Below are 13,924 nucleotides of genomic sequence, written 5' to 3' on the forward strand. Positions count from 1 at the left end.
CATTATTAGATGAAAAAGGAATATCAATTCAAACATGAGACCAGCAACTCACCGGAGTAAAACATAAAAAATTATCAGGAAACTAATATATGTCTCTATAATGTACTTTGTGTGAGTGTGTGTGTGTGTTACTTGCAGTCTGTTGAACCGTGGGTCACTCCAACGGCTCCCTCACTAGTCGGTAATGTCAAGGGCGTAGGAATAAGTTTACAATTGGGGGGGACACATGAGCACTGAGATTCGTAAATATTCAACAGAAATATATCTTAAGTCCGCTACTTAAAAAAAAGGCTAATTATTCATTTACTTTATTCCTTTATAAATGTGTCTTGTAAAAATAATGGATTTAAAATTTACATAATGCATTTGTTCATAAGATGTGAGCATATCACCAAACAAAATGACTGGAGTCTTTTATTAAGCAAATGGAGATGTCTTTCAAGGGCTTCAGCCCTTGGCATATTTAGTGTCCGCATACGCACTAGAAAATCAAATATTTCAGTTGGATTAAAAACAATTCAGTAGGCCACACCAGTGCAAAGTTTGATATGTTTTATTTTGTCAAACTTGCAATAATGGTCAAAAATGAATTTATATAGGTTGACTGACCATAGAACCATCTCTTTGATTCAACAAAATTCTGAGATGAAAGAGCCCTCACAGATAATGTAGTGAACAAATTATTCACACTTTTAACATTAAGTAAAAGAAGAAAAAAAAATCTATCAAAATATACTTATTCAGTTTGTCGAACTGTATGACTAATTAAACCAAATCAAAAATGAAGAAATATTTACCAACAATAAATACACATTTAATAGGCAAGCTTTTTAACTCACTGACTACAGTGTGCTTTAACTGTTGGAAAAGCAGTTAGCACACAAAATGCCCTTTTTCACTGCATCATAATGTAGCCAGGGAAATTCCTTGTACCACTTTTCTTGGAAATGTAAAGTTCTGTTGGCTAGAGTTTGAGGGTCTTTGAATTTTGGATGTGGCTGATTTGGCTCTGTTCTCTGTCCACTGACTTCAGAGTCTCTCAGCTGTGTGTCCCTAGTCTGAACTCCCTAGAAGGAAAAGTTACAATGTCAGTCAATGCCCCTGAACTACACTTACTACAAGCAAAAGATAAAAAATTTCAACTTTTTTTGTGCACTCTTATGAAGTATCTACTGGTATGAGTCACTCTATCTTACCTCTTGCTCCACTCCTGTCTCTCCCTCACTAGGACTTCCTGCCTCTAGCCCAGTTGCACTATCCTTTCCTTTTCCTGTCTCCTTTGTGCTGTCCCTGCATTGTTGCTCCTAAACATATGAGATGGTTTCAGAAATGAGGTACAGCTCTTGAGCCTAACATGGCCAATTTTAAATCAAACTAAACCTTTTATTTGTCACATTACAGACTTTACACGCAGAGTTAATCGCAGAGGCAAATAAAATCAATCGATTAAAATCCTTTCAGAGTATTATCTCATGGACTCTGAACTAAAGTCTTTGTGACAGGGAGTTGACAGTTTGTTGAAGAATTATGGACAGGGCGCTTTAAAGCATCTGGTTCAAAAACGCATTCTAAACCTTTGGTAGAAATCCATCTAACCTTCCATTTTCTGTACACCCTTGTCCCTTAGTGGGGTCAAGAGGTGCATGTGCGGGGTACACCCTAGACTGGTCGCCAGTCTGTCCAGACCCTTGGTAGAAATGGTGCCTTTAATTCCAGTTTGCAGTACAGAACAGAGAAAACTACAGAGTTGTTAATGTTGTGTTAATCTATTTATAGTCTAAAAAGAGGAGCCAGCAGTTTATTTGAGGAAATAAAGGTGCAGAAGTTAATTAGTTGGTTAATTAGTGCGGCCGCCACTGCTAAGAATTAAAATTAACTCTCCCTGTGGTTTTAACTAACGATCAGGAGCGCTGCAGGTATAACATCTGTCCGTTTTGGCGAAGCAAAACTTCGCAAAAAATAAAAAATTCACATAAAACGCACGCCCAGACCGGGCTAATTTCAACACAAGGGCAACACAGGTGTTGTCCTTGTGTTGTGTGACTGTTACACTGATGTTTCTCTTTTTAAAAAAGCTGAGTAAATCCTGCTGCTGTTTTAGCCTTTTAGTTGGTGGTGGCATTGTACTGAAATGAGATATACCGTATTTTCACGACCATAAGGCGCACCGTACTAAAAGGCGCACTCTCAGTTATGTGTCCCATTTCTGTATTTAACGCACACATAAGGCGCACCGGACTATAGGGCGCGTTTTTTATATACCGGTACATGTCCTCTACTACCTTTAAATACCTCTACTGCGTATTTAAAAATACAGCGGGGGCAAAACTGAATATGACTGTGCTTTATTCATGTATTTATTACAAAGTATTAATCAAACCTGGCTGCTGGCCGTGAGACAGACACATCGCAGATGACACAGCGCTGTGGTCACTCCTAAATTAACTTAAAATCCTGAAACCTGCCGACAGAATATGTTCGCTTTTATTACCGGTATCCTGGTGCCTGCAGTTTCAATTATTTAGATGAAAAACACCTGCCAGCAGCCCCGGTGAACGAAAGGATTTCTGCTGTCGGTGCACCGCTGGTATGTGGGGGTCTGAGCGCCTCCGACAGAAATAGATAATCTGGATGAACTGACTGCAATTATGAAGTTTTCAGGTGGACTTTCTCACTTAAAAACATATTAAAACTACTTTATTCCCACTGATCACAGCAAATATAGCTGCAAGATTAAGATTATTTAGATGAAAAAACACCTGCCAGCCACCGCGGTGAAGAGGAGGAGACGCGCCCTGACCCCAGGCTCACACAGACTCCGGTCTTACCGTTGCGGTGCGGTGTGTGCGGCGCCGCAAGGATTCCAAGTCATTAAAAAGACGTAAACCTCTCTCAGCGGCTGCTGAGCTGTCCGGCTGCGGTTACCGAGACACTCCGGCGCTGCAGAAAATTCCGCAAGAAAGCTATCCTTGCGGCGTGCCGGAGCCCTCCGCAACAAGCTCTCGCAAAAATCCTTTATTTGGGCCGTGTTATCGCGTGAAGTTACGTGAACTCAAGTGAACTTCTGTTAAATCTCCGGACCTGTTGCCGGAGCCGCAGAGCCGCACCGCACCGTAGTCAAAAGGGCGGTGTGAGAGGGGGTGTGCGGGAGTTGCGGTCTCCGTCGGCTCGGTAACTGCACCGGAGCCAGTGTGAGCAAGGGGTTAGTCTGCTGTTGAATTAAGCTTTCAGGTAGAAAAATAGAGCGGGAGCAAAACTGAGTATGATTGTGCTTTATTCATGTATTTATTACAAAGTATTAATCAAACCCATCAAAGTCATCATCCTCTGTTTCTGAATTAAACAGCTGCGCTAAATCAGACATGCCAGTTTCCCCTTCTGCGCTGTCAGAGTCACTTTCCGTGCAGCGCAGCTCCTCAGAAATAATGCCGGCTTTTGCAAAAGCTTGAACAACAGAGCCAGCAGACACTTTAGTCCAAGCATCTACAATCCATCCGCAAACGGTGGCGTAACTTGCCCGGCGCTGCCTTCCCATTATCCTGAAACTGTGGTCTCCGTCTGTCATCCATCGCTCCCATGCCGCTCGCAGCCTTACTTTGAACGGGCGCTTCACACCGACGTCGAGCGGTTGAAGTTCCTTCGTCAGACCCCCGGGATAACGGCGAGCACAGCGTTCATTTGATTCACCTTTTTTTTCACATCGGCTGTGAGATGGGCACGCAGCGATGGTGATGGGTGGAAAAAAACACCTGTTCTCCTCACATAGGCTACACCTCCCTCAGCCACGCTTTCATCATCTCCTCTTTCATCAGAGCGCTGTGTCTGTCTGCTGTCAGCTCCCAGATCAGCTTCTCTGATTGGTTGATGCGGCGCGTCCAGCAGCAAAGCTTAAAATTTTCCATCTGGAGCAGCAGCAGCGCGTTGGCGGTGCATCAGATGCTTAAACGATCCCGACGTGCTGCACCTGCGGCTCAAAACGCGCTGCAGGACCTTTTGCTGCACCTATACGCGCGTCAACCATTGACTTTGCATGTAAACTCGCTGCTTCTGCTGCACCTGCTGGGTCCGGTTCACACCGATGTTGAGCGGTTGAACAGCGAGCACAGGGTTAATTTGTTTCCCCATGTTTTTCACATCAGCTGTGAGATGCGCACGCATGGAGTTACAGATTAATGGTGATGAGTGGAAAAAAAAAACCTGGTCTCCTTACATTCAGCCACTCTTTCATCATCTCCTCAATGAGGTGGTCTCAAAAGTTGCAGTTACAACACACATAAGGCGCACCGCACCATAGGGCGCACCGCACATTTTGAGGGGGAAAAAAGACGTTTAAGTGCGCCTTATAGTCGTGAAAATACGGTATATATAAAAAAAAAAAAAACATTTTGGCTAGCATAGCAAACGTCTAGAGAAAGTTAGCAGTTAAATATTGGATGAGCGATCAGCCCAAGACTACGGAAGAGGATTAGGGCCACTAAAAAAAAAAAAAAAAAGTTAAGTGATTTTTAAATTCTATTTCAGTTTAGTATGGGAAAAAAGTCAGAATTCTGACTTTTTTCTCAGAATTCTGACTCTAATCTCAGAATTTTGGATCTTAATGTAGATGGGCACCATGAAGGAAGAGATGTGGGAGCACTCAGCTTCACTGATAAAGAAGGGAGTAGTTTGAGGGGGCCAGTGACACATTGATGGAAAATGACAGAATTAGGCAACTTTTTACGTGCCAGAGGGGTCCCCTCATTAATGGAGAAGCAGAAGGTGATTAAAACAAGAGAGCTAGTCTCTAAAACAGACATGGCTATGGCTTGATGCTAACATGTTTGTTATCTGTCAGAATTCTGAGAAAAAAAGTCAGAATTCTGAGAAAAAAGTCAGAAGAAATTCTGACTTTTTCCCCATGTTAAACTAAAATAAAATTTAAAAATCAGTTAACTTTTTTTTTTCAGTGGCCCTAATCCTCTTCCGTACAAGACTAAGATGAGTAAACAAAAAGATTCAGTTTCTACAGTATATATGAAAGTGAACTGACAACAAGACGTTATAAATAAGCAATATTCATAGCAGCATTCCCGACAGACCATTTTATCTCATTCACAAGATTCTGACTTCTGTGTCGCCGTTTCCCTCCCTTCTGAGTGCTCAAACACTCAGCAGTTCAGTGAGGGGAGGGGGAGTACAGTGAAGTAACGCTATGCTGCGCCTTCAAAATAAAAGTATGCTGGTTAAAAAAGTGTCAAAATCCAATATTTTGCGGTACAATTTTTTGGGGGGGTTCATATCCACCTGCCTTTAATATTGGGGGGGACATGTCCCCCCCGTTTCCTACGCCGCTGGGTAGTGTAACTCCTATGGCTCCTATTTAGTGACCATGGAGCAAAGGTGATAGATGGATCCCCGCTGTTGGCCCCAGGGATACTAGAGTCTGGTTGTGAGTCCAGTTGGAGGTCCAATGATAGTCTCAGTTCACCTCTGTCTTCTTCCTCCTCTGGTTCGGCTCTCTGAGAACCAGGGTAATAAAAGTCGTCCTCTTTTAGAAAAGGATTTGTAGCCTTTGGTTGATAAGGTGGAGGCCGAGCAGAGAGCAGTGGGCTTGTGGTAAACTAGGATACAGGCTGGAGGTGCTCATTGGTGCCATTGGAGACGAACCCGCGGCCACAACAGCCGAAGCAGAAGGGTAATAAAGAAAAGAAAGATGTGCATTAGTAATTTTTTTAAGTTGTTCCTATCATTATATTATATGTTATATTCTATTATGAGTGTTGGGATCCTCAGGCTTGCCCACCAGAGGGCGCCGAGGATCCTCTTCTGTCTCTTGTTATGTTCCCTTAGGGCTGGAGTTACTGTGGGGATCTGGAGATTACCCTCTGTCTCCAGCAGTGTGCGCCGTGGGTCTTCTGGAGCTGGAATCTTCCAGCACACCTGTTATTCATCTACTCATCAGGAGACCTCCCCTTTATAAGCTCCTGCCAGACCTTGCTTCCACGCCGCAGTGTTGATCTTAGTTTGGTTAGCTACCTGAGCCTCTGTTACTGATTTAATCTTAGTTGTCTCTAGTGTGAGATCAGATTCTAATCTCTCCTTTGTCTGTGCCTCACAGGAAACCTGTTGCTAGTCTGAAGCTCTGGATGAGCTGCCTCACTGGAAACCTGTCTCTGGCCTGAAGCTCTGGGAGAGCTGCCTCACAGGAATCCAGTCTCTAGCCTGAAGCTCTAGGTGAGCCTAACCTGCTAATCTGCCCTGGTGAGCCAACCTGAAGATTCCTATGTGGATTTAACCTGAAGACTTCTATGTGGAGTTTACCTGAAGATTCCTATGTGGATATTCCCTGTTGTTCTCTGTAATGAGCTGGAAGCTCATCCTGAAGAATCCTATGTGGATATTCCCTGTTGTTCTCTGCAAAAAACTGGAAGCTCAGCCTGAAGAATCCTATGTGGATATTCCCTGTTGTTCTCTGCAATGAGCTGGAAGCTCAGCCTGAAGAATCCTATGTGGATATTCCTTGTTGTTCTCTGCTATGAGCTGGAAGCTCAGATCAAGGTCTGCCATGCTAAGCCTGAAGCTAGGCTTAGCTTCTCATGAACTCTGCTAACCAACAGTCTCCGCTCCCAGTCAAGACTTCAGTGAACCAGTCTCAGAACTTCTTTATGATCTCGTGTTCAGAACTTTTATAAACATTTGAACTTTTTCCCTGCCTCCTCCGTTTGTGTTCTGCATATGGGCTTGCTCCTTTGATCCATCATGACAATGAGATGTTTTTATTTATCTTTTTTTTTCTTTTCCTTGTTTTGAGTGCTCACAATACTCCGGATTGTTGTTTTCTCTTTTTATTTTGTTGCAACACTTGGTCTACTTTTCCTTAGTAAGACCTACAACATTGGTCTTAAAAAAGACTTTCCCTCGGTCCTAAAAAATACTTACCCTCAGCCTATTTAAGGCCTACATTTTCAAAACTCAGTATTAAAAAAAAGACTTATCCTTGGTCTTAAAAAAGACTTACCCTCAGACTTAAAAAAGATTTACTCTCAGCCTATTTAAGGCCAATTTTTGTCAGTCTTTTGACTGCCTACTTAATGTTAAAACAATATTTTAGTTTTTTTTTCTTTTTATCTTTAAAGGAGTTTGTTAGTTTTCTTCCTCTCTCAGTCTCCTGAAGTTATTGTCGTCCTGTCAAGATCAATCCACTCGTTGGAGCATCAGAAGAGTCCTTCTTCTCTGAAATGGCCTATTTGAGGTAGAGGAAAAACCCTTATGGTTTTGGTGATCAGCCCATCTTCTAAAATCCACCGAGCGGACAGATCAGCGAAGGATCCTGTTCGTGACGCCAAATTGTGGAGTAAAAAAATTTGCCCTGAGAGTTGATATGCAAGGAAGAAAAGGTATTATTTTACTCTGCAGAGGAGAATGGCACAAACCAGCTGAGTGCGATTCTGAGGCATTCAGAAACCCACCCCTACATTTAAAAAGAATCCACACCATACATACACATGAACATTGAGTATTCTCAAGAGAAACACTTTAGTTAATCAAAGGACATAAATTTACAGAGATAAACATTTCAAATAACTGTTTCTCATTCACCCCGGAAGGGCATAAATTTTAACCATAGCATGAAGGAGGCTTTGTGAACTCATTTTTTCTCATGACCTTCCCTTCACCCTTGTCTAGAGTAGGGAGGGGAGGCACCTGCTTTCTGTCCCCCTAAACAGCATAGTGAATGGTACAGGATTTCTCTATCATTACTCATATTCAAACAAACATTTTATCACACAAAATAGGCAAATGAAAAACTTTGATTCCATACAGGACCTCCCCCCCCAAAAAAAAAAAAATACTGTAATGCTTCATTCAAAACCATCCTTAATACAAAAATTGATAAACAAGAGCACTGATGTCAGGCTGAAATAATAATTCGAGCTAACTACTGCAGCACCACCCGGCAATGCACTGTTTGTGATACAGAATTCATGCTCTTTTAAGAACTAAATTTTGAATTATTTGGGGTAAAGATAAAATGATGTGCCTCTTCAAGTCATCTATGTTAGAAATCCATATGAGATAGAGAGGACCATAGGGGAATATGCCCTCCGTCTCCCCTCCTCTCTCCGTATTCATCCCACCATCCATGTGTCTCAAGTCAAGCCTGTCTCATCGAGCCCCTTGTGCCCACCCGCTGATCCTCCTCCCCCCTTGGGCATTGATGGCCTTCCCGCCTACACCTTCCGCCGTATTGTGGATGCTCGTCCCCGTGGGTGTGGGTGGCAATACCTCGTCAATTGGGAGGATTACAGTCCTGAGGATAGTTCCTGGGTCCCTGGATCATTTTTTTTGGACCCCTCCCTCATTAGGGACTTCCGTCTCTCTCAGCCCTCCGGTTCTTCTGGACCGCCGGGTGGCGGTCGTTGAGGGCGGGGTACTGTTAGGAATCCAGTTTGTGTGGGTTGTGTTTTGTTTGTTTTCCCTCCACCACCAGGTGCCGCGTGGTTCTCATTGGCCTTCTCACACACCTGTGGATGGATGTCTCATTACCGGAGGACTCTTAAGCTGCTGACTGCCACTACCTCGATGCCAGGATTTTGTTTACTCTAGCCAAGCTGAGTTTGGCTTAGTCAAACTGAATTTTTTGTCACCTGAGTCTTAACCTTGTTGTTTTTTGTCTTTGCCTCTCGGCAGAAAGTCATCCTGCAAACTGGATTTTTTTGGACCTTTTCCTCCTGGAAGGATTGTCTGAGCGTCAAACTGAGCTGAGCATTCAAACAGGTGGTTCGGATCAACTTTTCCTCAAGGATTGTTTGGGCTTCACACTGAGCAGGGGATTCATCTCCACAAGAAACCGTTCAAGTACCATAGGAAATCTAAGTGGCAGTCAGCTCCTCCGTTCCTCAAGGAAACATCTCAACCTGGGTAAACCCTGTCTGCCCTCCAACGAGCAAGTCTATTACTGGAACTACCCACACCGACTGGATTCAAAGAAAGACACCTTTTCTGGAAACGTGAGTCCTGTTGCCTTTATTCCCTTTTACAAATCGAAACACAAATTTCCCTCTGAGCCTGAACTAACCGCAGGATCTTCCCCTTCACTTTTCAGTCCCGGTTCCCCAGTGTACAGAGCAGCACTGGACCCTTCTCTACCAGTTCATAATAAACTTGTTAAACCTTCCGCTGGTCTCTCGGTTTGGTTTTTTGCATGTGGGTCAGATCTTTGGATAAAAAATCATGACAATCTAGGAGTCTTCAGTGAAATCACAGATAAATAACTACTTTAATAATAAAATAAAAAAATCATTAAATGTGGATATTATTAGTTTTAAATATACCTTTTTTTGCAGAATGATTATTGATAAAAGAAAGTAATGACAATTGAAATATTTACGCCCCAGAACTAAAACCTGAAAGAACTTTGTCCACAATACCTTTTATTTACACAGCATAGATGTTTAAATATATGTCTATTTGTTAGCAAAGTCTGCAGGAAAGTATAGATTGTCTTTATTTAGAAAATATGGATGCTGTGCGTGTTCCTGTTGGAACAGTGTAGATTGACTCTGAGGTTCTGGTGCCACCCCTTAATGTTCATTGGTGATTGACTGGCCCCCCCTATTGGGATTTTCTGGCTACGCCTCTGCTCCAGCATAAGTCGATATACTGTGGTATGTGTGAGCATAAGTGCTGAGTTTGAGCAGAAAACACAGTACAGTTCAGGCCATTGCTGGAGAGGCCCAAACATTCCAGTTAAAGTTCATCAAACCCTTGAGGACTGATTTTGTCTAAGACCACCCAAAAGATTATATAGAAATATTGTTTGTCTGTTTTGCTTGTTCTATTTTTTGTAAGAATGTAAGCATTTTGGGTGAACATTTAAAATTATTATTGTTGATTTTTTTACGATGACTGGCTACATGGATCGAATAGAATGTACCTTATACACACTAACTAGTTTAAAGATTAAAGAAAGTAATAGAAGTTCCAAATTCCTCAGGAAATTGTGTATTAAATAGCATGGTGTAAACCTAAGCAATGATACTTAACATACTATTAGATAACCTGAAGATAGTTTATTGTTTGAGCTTTCATTCAGTTAGGAAGCCAGACAATAAGATAAGGAAGTTCAAATGCATTTTTGTGTTAAAAAATAGCAATGTATGTTATGGAAGCTGCTACAAGGTGTGTTCATGTTACGAAATAGTTCTGTTTTCTCTTCTGTGATTGGGTAGACATTTAAAACACTTTCGGCAGATGTAGAGAGTGGATAATGTCAATTTTTGATGTCCTGATTTGACTGAAAAGCCCAGTATTTTATCTCAGATTTATGTTTTTTAAGGCTAAAGTTTGATTGAAAAAAAATTAAAAAACTAAAACTGTTTTTTTGTGCCCCCATACAGTTTTAAACTAGAACTTGTACAACAACTTAAGACACTGTGATAGATTTTCAAGAAACAAAGAATTCTTTAATGTTTGTCAGCTTTGCTTCTTAAAATGTTTCAGTAGTAGGAGTCCATGATGCGCCTCATGCTCATGAACCTCATGTTGCTCATGCCCATGTTCATAAAGTTCCTGTACTCTCCAGGCCTCATGTACATCATCCTGCCTCTATAGTGGGGGTGCTCGTACATCAGCCAGTGTCCATCCATCACGTGGCAGGACATGCAGCTGGACATGCGGTAACGATCCATGATGTTGTCACAGTCGTCCATCAGCTCATACATCTGGCCTCCGAAGTTCTCCCTCTCATAGATCCTCATCCTGTAGGAGCCACGGTACTAGAAGATGAAGACAATAATCTGTGAGTTCATGTCTATATAGTCAGTTAAATATCAGGAAGTAACAGACATCTAATAAATGAAAAAATTGGACATAATATACGTAGAGTGCTTCTAGAAAAAAAGTAATTTTCTCCTCTCCCTTTAGATGCTAACATATGTTCTCACAGTCATATTTCAATATACATACAACATATCTATATGTTTTAGTTTGTAACCCAGCAAAGATGTTTCACTTGATACCATGAGGTGCCCAGGGGGCAAAGTAGTGCTGTAAGCTAAGTAGCTACCATGGAGATTACAAATGCTGTATTGTGAGACTGGTTACCATGGGGATTGAGTAGTGTAGTAAAATAGCTGGTTACCATAGGGATCATGCGGCAGGACCTGATGCAGTCACTCATTCCCATCATGCTCATGTAGTCGGCATACTCTCCCCTCCTCATGAAGTACTGGTTACCCATGTAGTTGGTGCGATCGTAGACCATGACACAGCCTCTCTCCACCCTGCAGGAGTGACACCTGCTCATGTAGGAGGACAAATCGCCGCAATCACTGCTGCATTCGTAGGAACGTCCCTGGAAGTTCCTGTCCTCGTAGAAGGTGATCTGGGGAGAAACAAGTTTAAGGAAGGAAAATGAAGTCTAGCTGTTTTAGATTACTATAGTTTAGATGTCTGTACAGGTAAAAAAAAAAGCTTTTTAAAGGTCTTTATTTTTGTTTCACACATAACAATACATTTTATAGCTAAGTTTTTCTTCAGCAAGAATCAGGTGATGGGAATATTCAATACAGTAGAAACTACCATGATATACATAATAAATCCTGGTGTTCCTAACCAATCATCTAAACTGTCTTCAAGAGCGTTTCAAGATACTTCTTTTCGGAAAATTTTTTTTATCCTATTTTCATTTGAGATTAGTGTATAGCATTTTAGTAACGATACTGCCCCTGTTCTATGAGCTGTTTCCACATATTTACCATTGGCTTGGTATGAACACGAATCTCCTTTAGTTTAGCTTTATAATCGTTTATTGGTGTTAAATAAAACAAAATCCTACAAGATCCTGAACCCTGATCCAGAATCTTTGCTGCATTGATCACTCCTGAAAGCCAAGTAACCTTTGGGCATGATGGCAGTCTGGACTGTGGGGGCCATGTCCGTGTGGAGCTGGAGGAGGCTCAGTGCAGTCAAACCAGTAAATTGGGAGCTTTTATACACTTGAGTGAAGTTAACAGCTTTGTGTATCAAAGTTCAGACTGACCCCATTATTGTGTCATTTCACAAAGCCTCCTTGAAAGAGTTACTATTGTCCTGATGAATACATTTTTTTCACATTACTATAATGTAAATTTTTCTAGCACAATTCTCTCGATTCAGTCCTAATAACACTTTTTATAGTCTTGATCAGCGGGAGTAACATTACACTTAGATACACAGTAAATATCTGGGTATCTCTAACCTATAACCAAAAATTTCTTGTAGAAAAATTACAGTGTTTCAAAAAAATTGTAATTGTAATTGTAATAACAAACTACTTACAAGAATTAGGCTTTATGTAAATAATCAATGAGGTTTCTGGATACAACATAAACCGTTCTCATTCTTGTTCTTATAGAAAATTTGAAAAAAAAAATTAAAGATGAGATATAAAGTAATTTAAAGTAAGTGAAATGATCTCAATCACTCTTAACTTGCAATAACAATGCTTTGTTCCTAAACCAGGATCCACAATATTTGTTGCATTGATCAACACTGAAAGCATAAGTATATTGATGGCTGTGTGGACTTACCCTGCTCATCATGTTCATGTCTGTAGGGGCCATGTTGCCGGAGTGGAGCTGGAAGAGGCTGAGTGCAGTCATACCTGCAGGTTCCCAGCTTTTATACACCTGGCTGAGGTTGATGGCTTTGTGTATGAGAGTGCAGACTCAGCCCATGGTTGGGTGTCATACAAAGCCTTTCTGAAAGGGTTAACAATAATGGTGGGAGGACCTTAGCTGTTGCATTCATCACACAAGAAGTTTGTCAACCTGTTCATCAACAAAGTCCCCTGTATCCTACCTTCAACTGGTGGCTAACAATGAGAACATTACAGAAAGTGGGCCGACTGTACAGGTGAAAACACTCACCTCTTATTGAACACACAGAGACACAGTGACCAGGAAGAATAAACACCACAAACTTTTATTTTCCGGAGCACCAACGTGCAATGATTTTAGTCAGAAAAAAAGGGAGGCAAGGCAATTTTATTTGTATAGCAAATTCAGTACACTCACATTTTTAAGTGCGTTACATGCATTAGATAATAAATACAAGAAAAATAAAAGCAAAAGCATTTCAATTAAATTCATTTTATTTATATAGCTCCAATTCACAACACATGTCATCTCAAGGCACTTTACGGAGAGAATTCAATCAGATCGTACAGAAAGATTGGTTTTCTATCTAAGGTAAAACAGTTGATTGCATCGACTCATTGACTTAAAGGCAATTACTTTGTAAAACAAATAAAACCATTGGACTACAACTAAAGCAGAATGACAGCAATTAAAAAAAAAACATGACAAAAGCAGGTAGAGAACAAAATAAAACATTTGGATCACAACCTTAAACTAATAATACCTAAGTAAGCAGTATAAAATCAACAGGCAAAGGCAGCTCTAAATGAACAGCTCTAAACTAACCCTTTTAACTCTGACTTAAAGAACTCATGCTTTGTTCCAGATAAGTGGAGCATAGGAACTAAATGCTCCTTCCCCATGTTTGGTTCTAATTCTGGCTTTACAGAGTCAGCTTGAATAGAAGACCTAAGTTGTCCTGGAGGTTACACTGACATCAAATCTGTTATGTATTGAGGTGTTGATCTATTCAGTGATTTATAGACTAACAGAAGGATTTTAAAGTATATTATTTTAATTTTATATTATTTTAACACAGGCAGCAGCGTTTTGGATCAGCTGTAGCTGTCTGATGGACTTTTTTTTGGCAAACTTGTGAAGAAACTGCTGCAATAATCAATTCTACCAAATATGAATTCAGGAATAAGTTTCTCTAGATGCTTGGACATTATTCCTTTAAACCTGGAGATGTTCTACTGGTGATAAAAGGCAGACCTGGTAACTGCCTTTAATTGCCTCTGAAGGTTCACGTCTGAGTCCAGACG

General features: G+C 41.1%; 1 protein-coding gene across 2 annotated transcripts in view; it reads right to left on the reverse strand.

The window, feature by feature from the left end:
• Window positions 1-12,707, reverse strand: part of LOC119787628 (gamma-crystallin M2-like) — a 52,311-nt gene extending 39,604 nt beyond the window's left edge. Inside the window, exons 1-3 of one of the 2 annotated variants that reach the window (XM_038291617.1) lie at window positions 12,552-12,707; window positions 11,123-11,365; window positions 10,429-10,757 (exon numbers count right to left, since the gene is read on the reverse strand). In XM_038291617.1, coding sequence (XP_038147545.1) covers window positions 10,479-10,757; window positions 11,123-11,365; window positions 12,552-12,623 — 594 coding nt within the window. In that variant the 5' untranslated portion in view covers window positions 12,624-12,707 and the 3' untranslated portion in view covers window positions 10,429-10,478. Of the gene's footprint in view, window positions 1-10,428; window positions 10,758-11,122; window positions 11,366-12,551 lie in introns of those variants that run through there. The other variant, XM_038291629.1, reaches the window with a different exon arrangement.
• Between the last annotated feature and the right edge of the window lie 1,217 nt (window positions 12,708-13,924).

Source organism: Cyprinodon tularosa, unplaced genomic scaffold (genome assembly GCF_016077235.1).
Source record: "Cyprinodon tularosa strain WSP-4 unplaced genomic scaffold, ASM1607723v1 ctg1081, whole genome shotgun sequence".
Classification (NCBI taxonomy): Eukaryota; Metazoa; Chordata; class Actinopteri; order Cyprinodontiformes; family Cyprinodontidae; genus Cyprinodon; species Cyprinodon tularosa.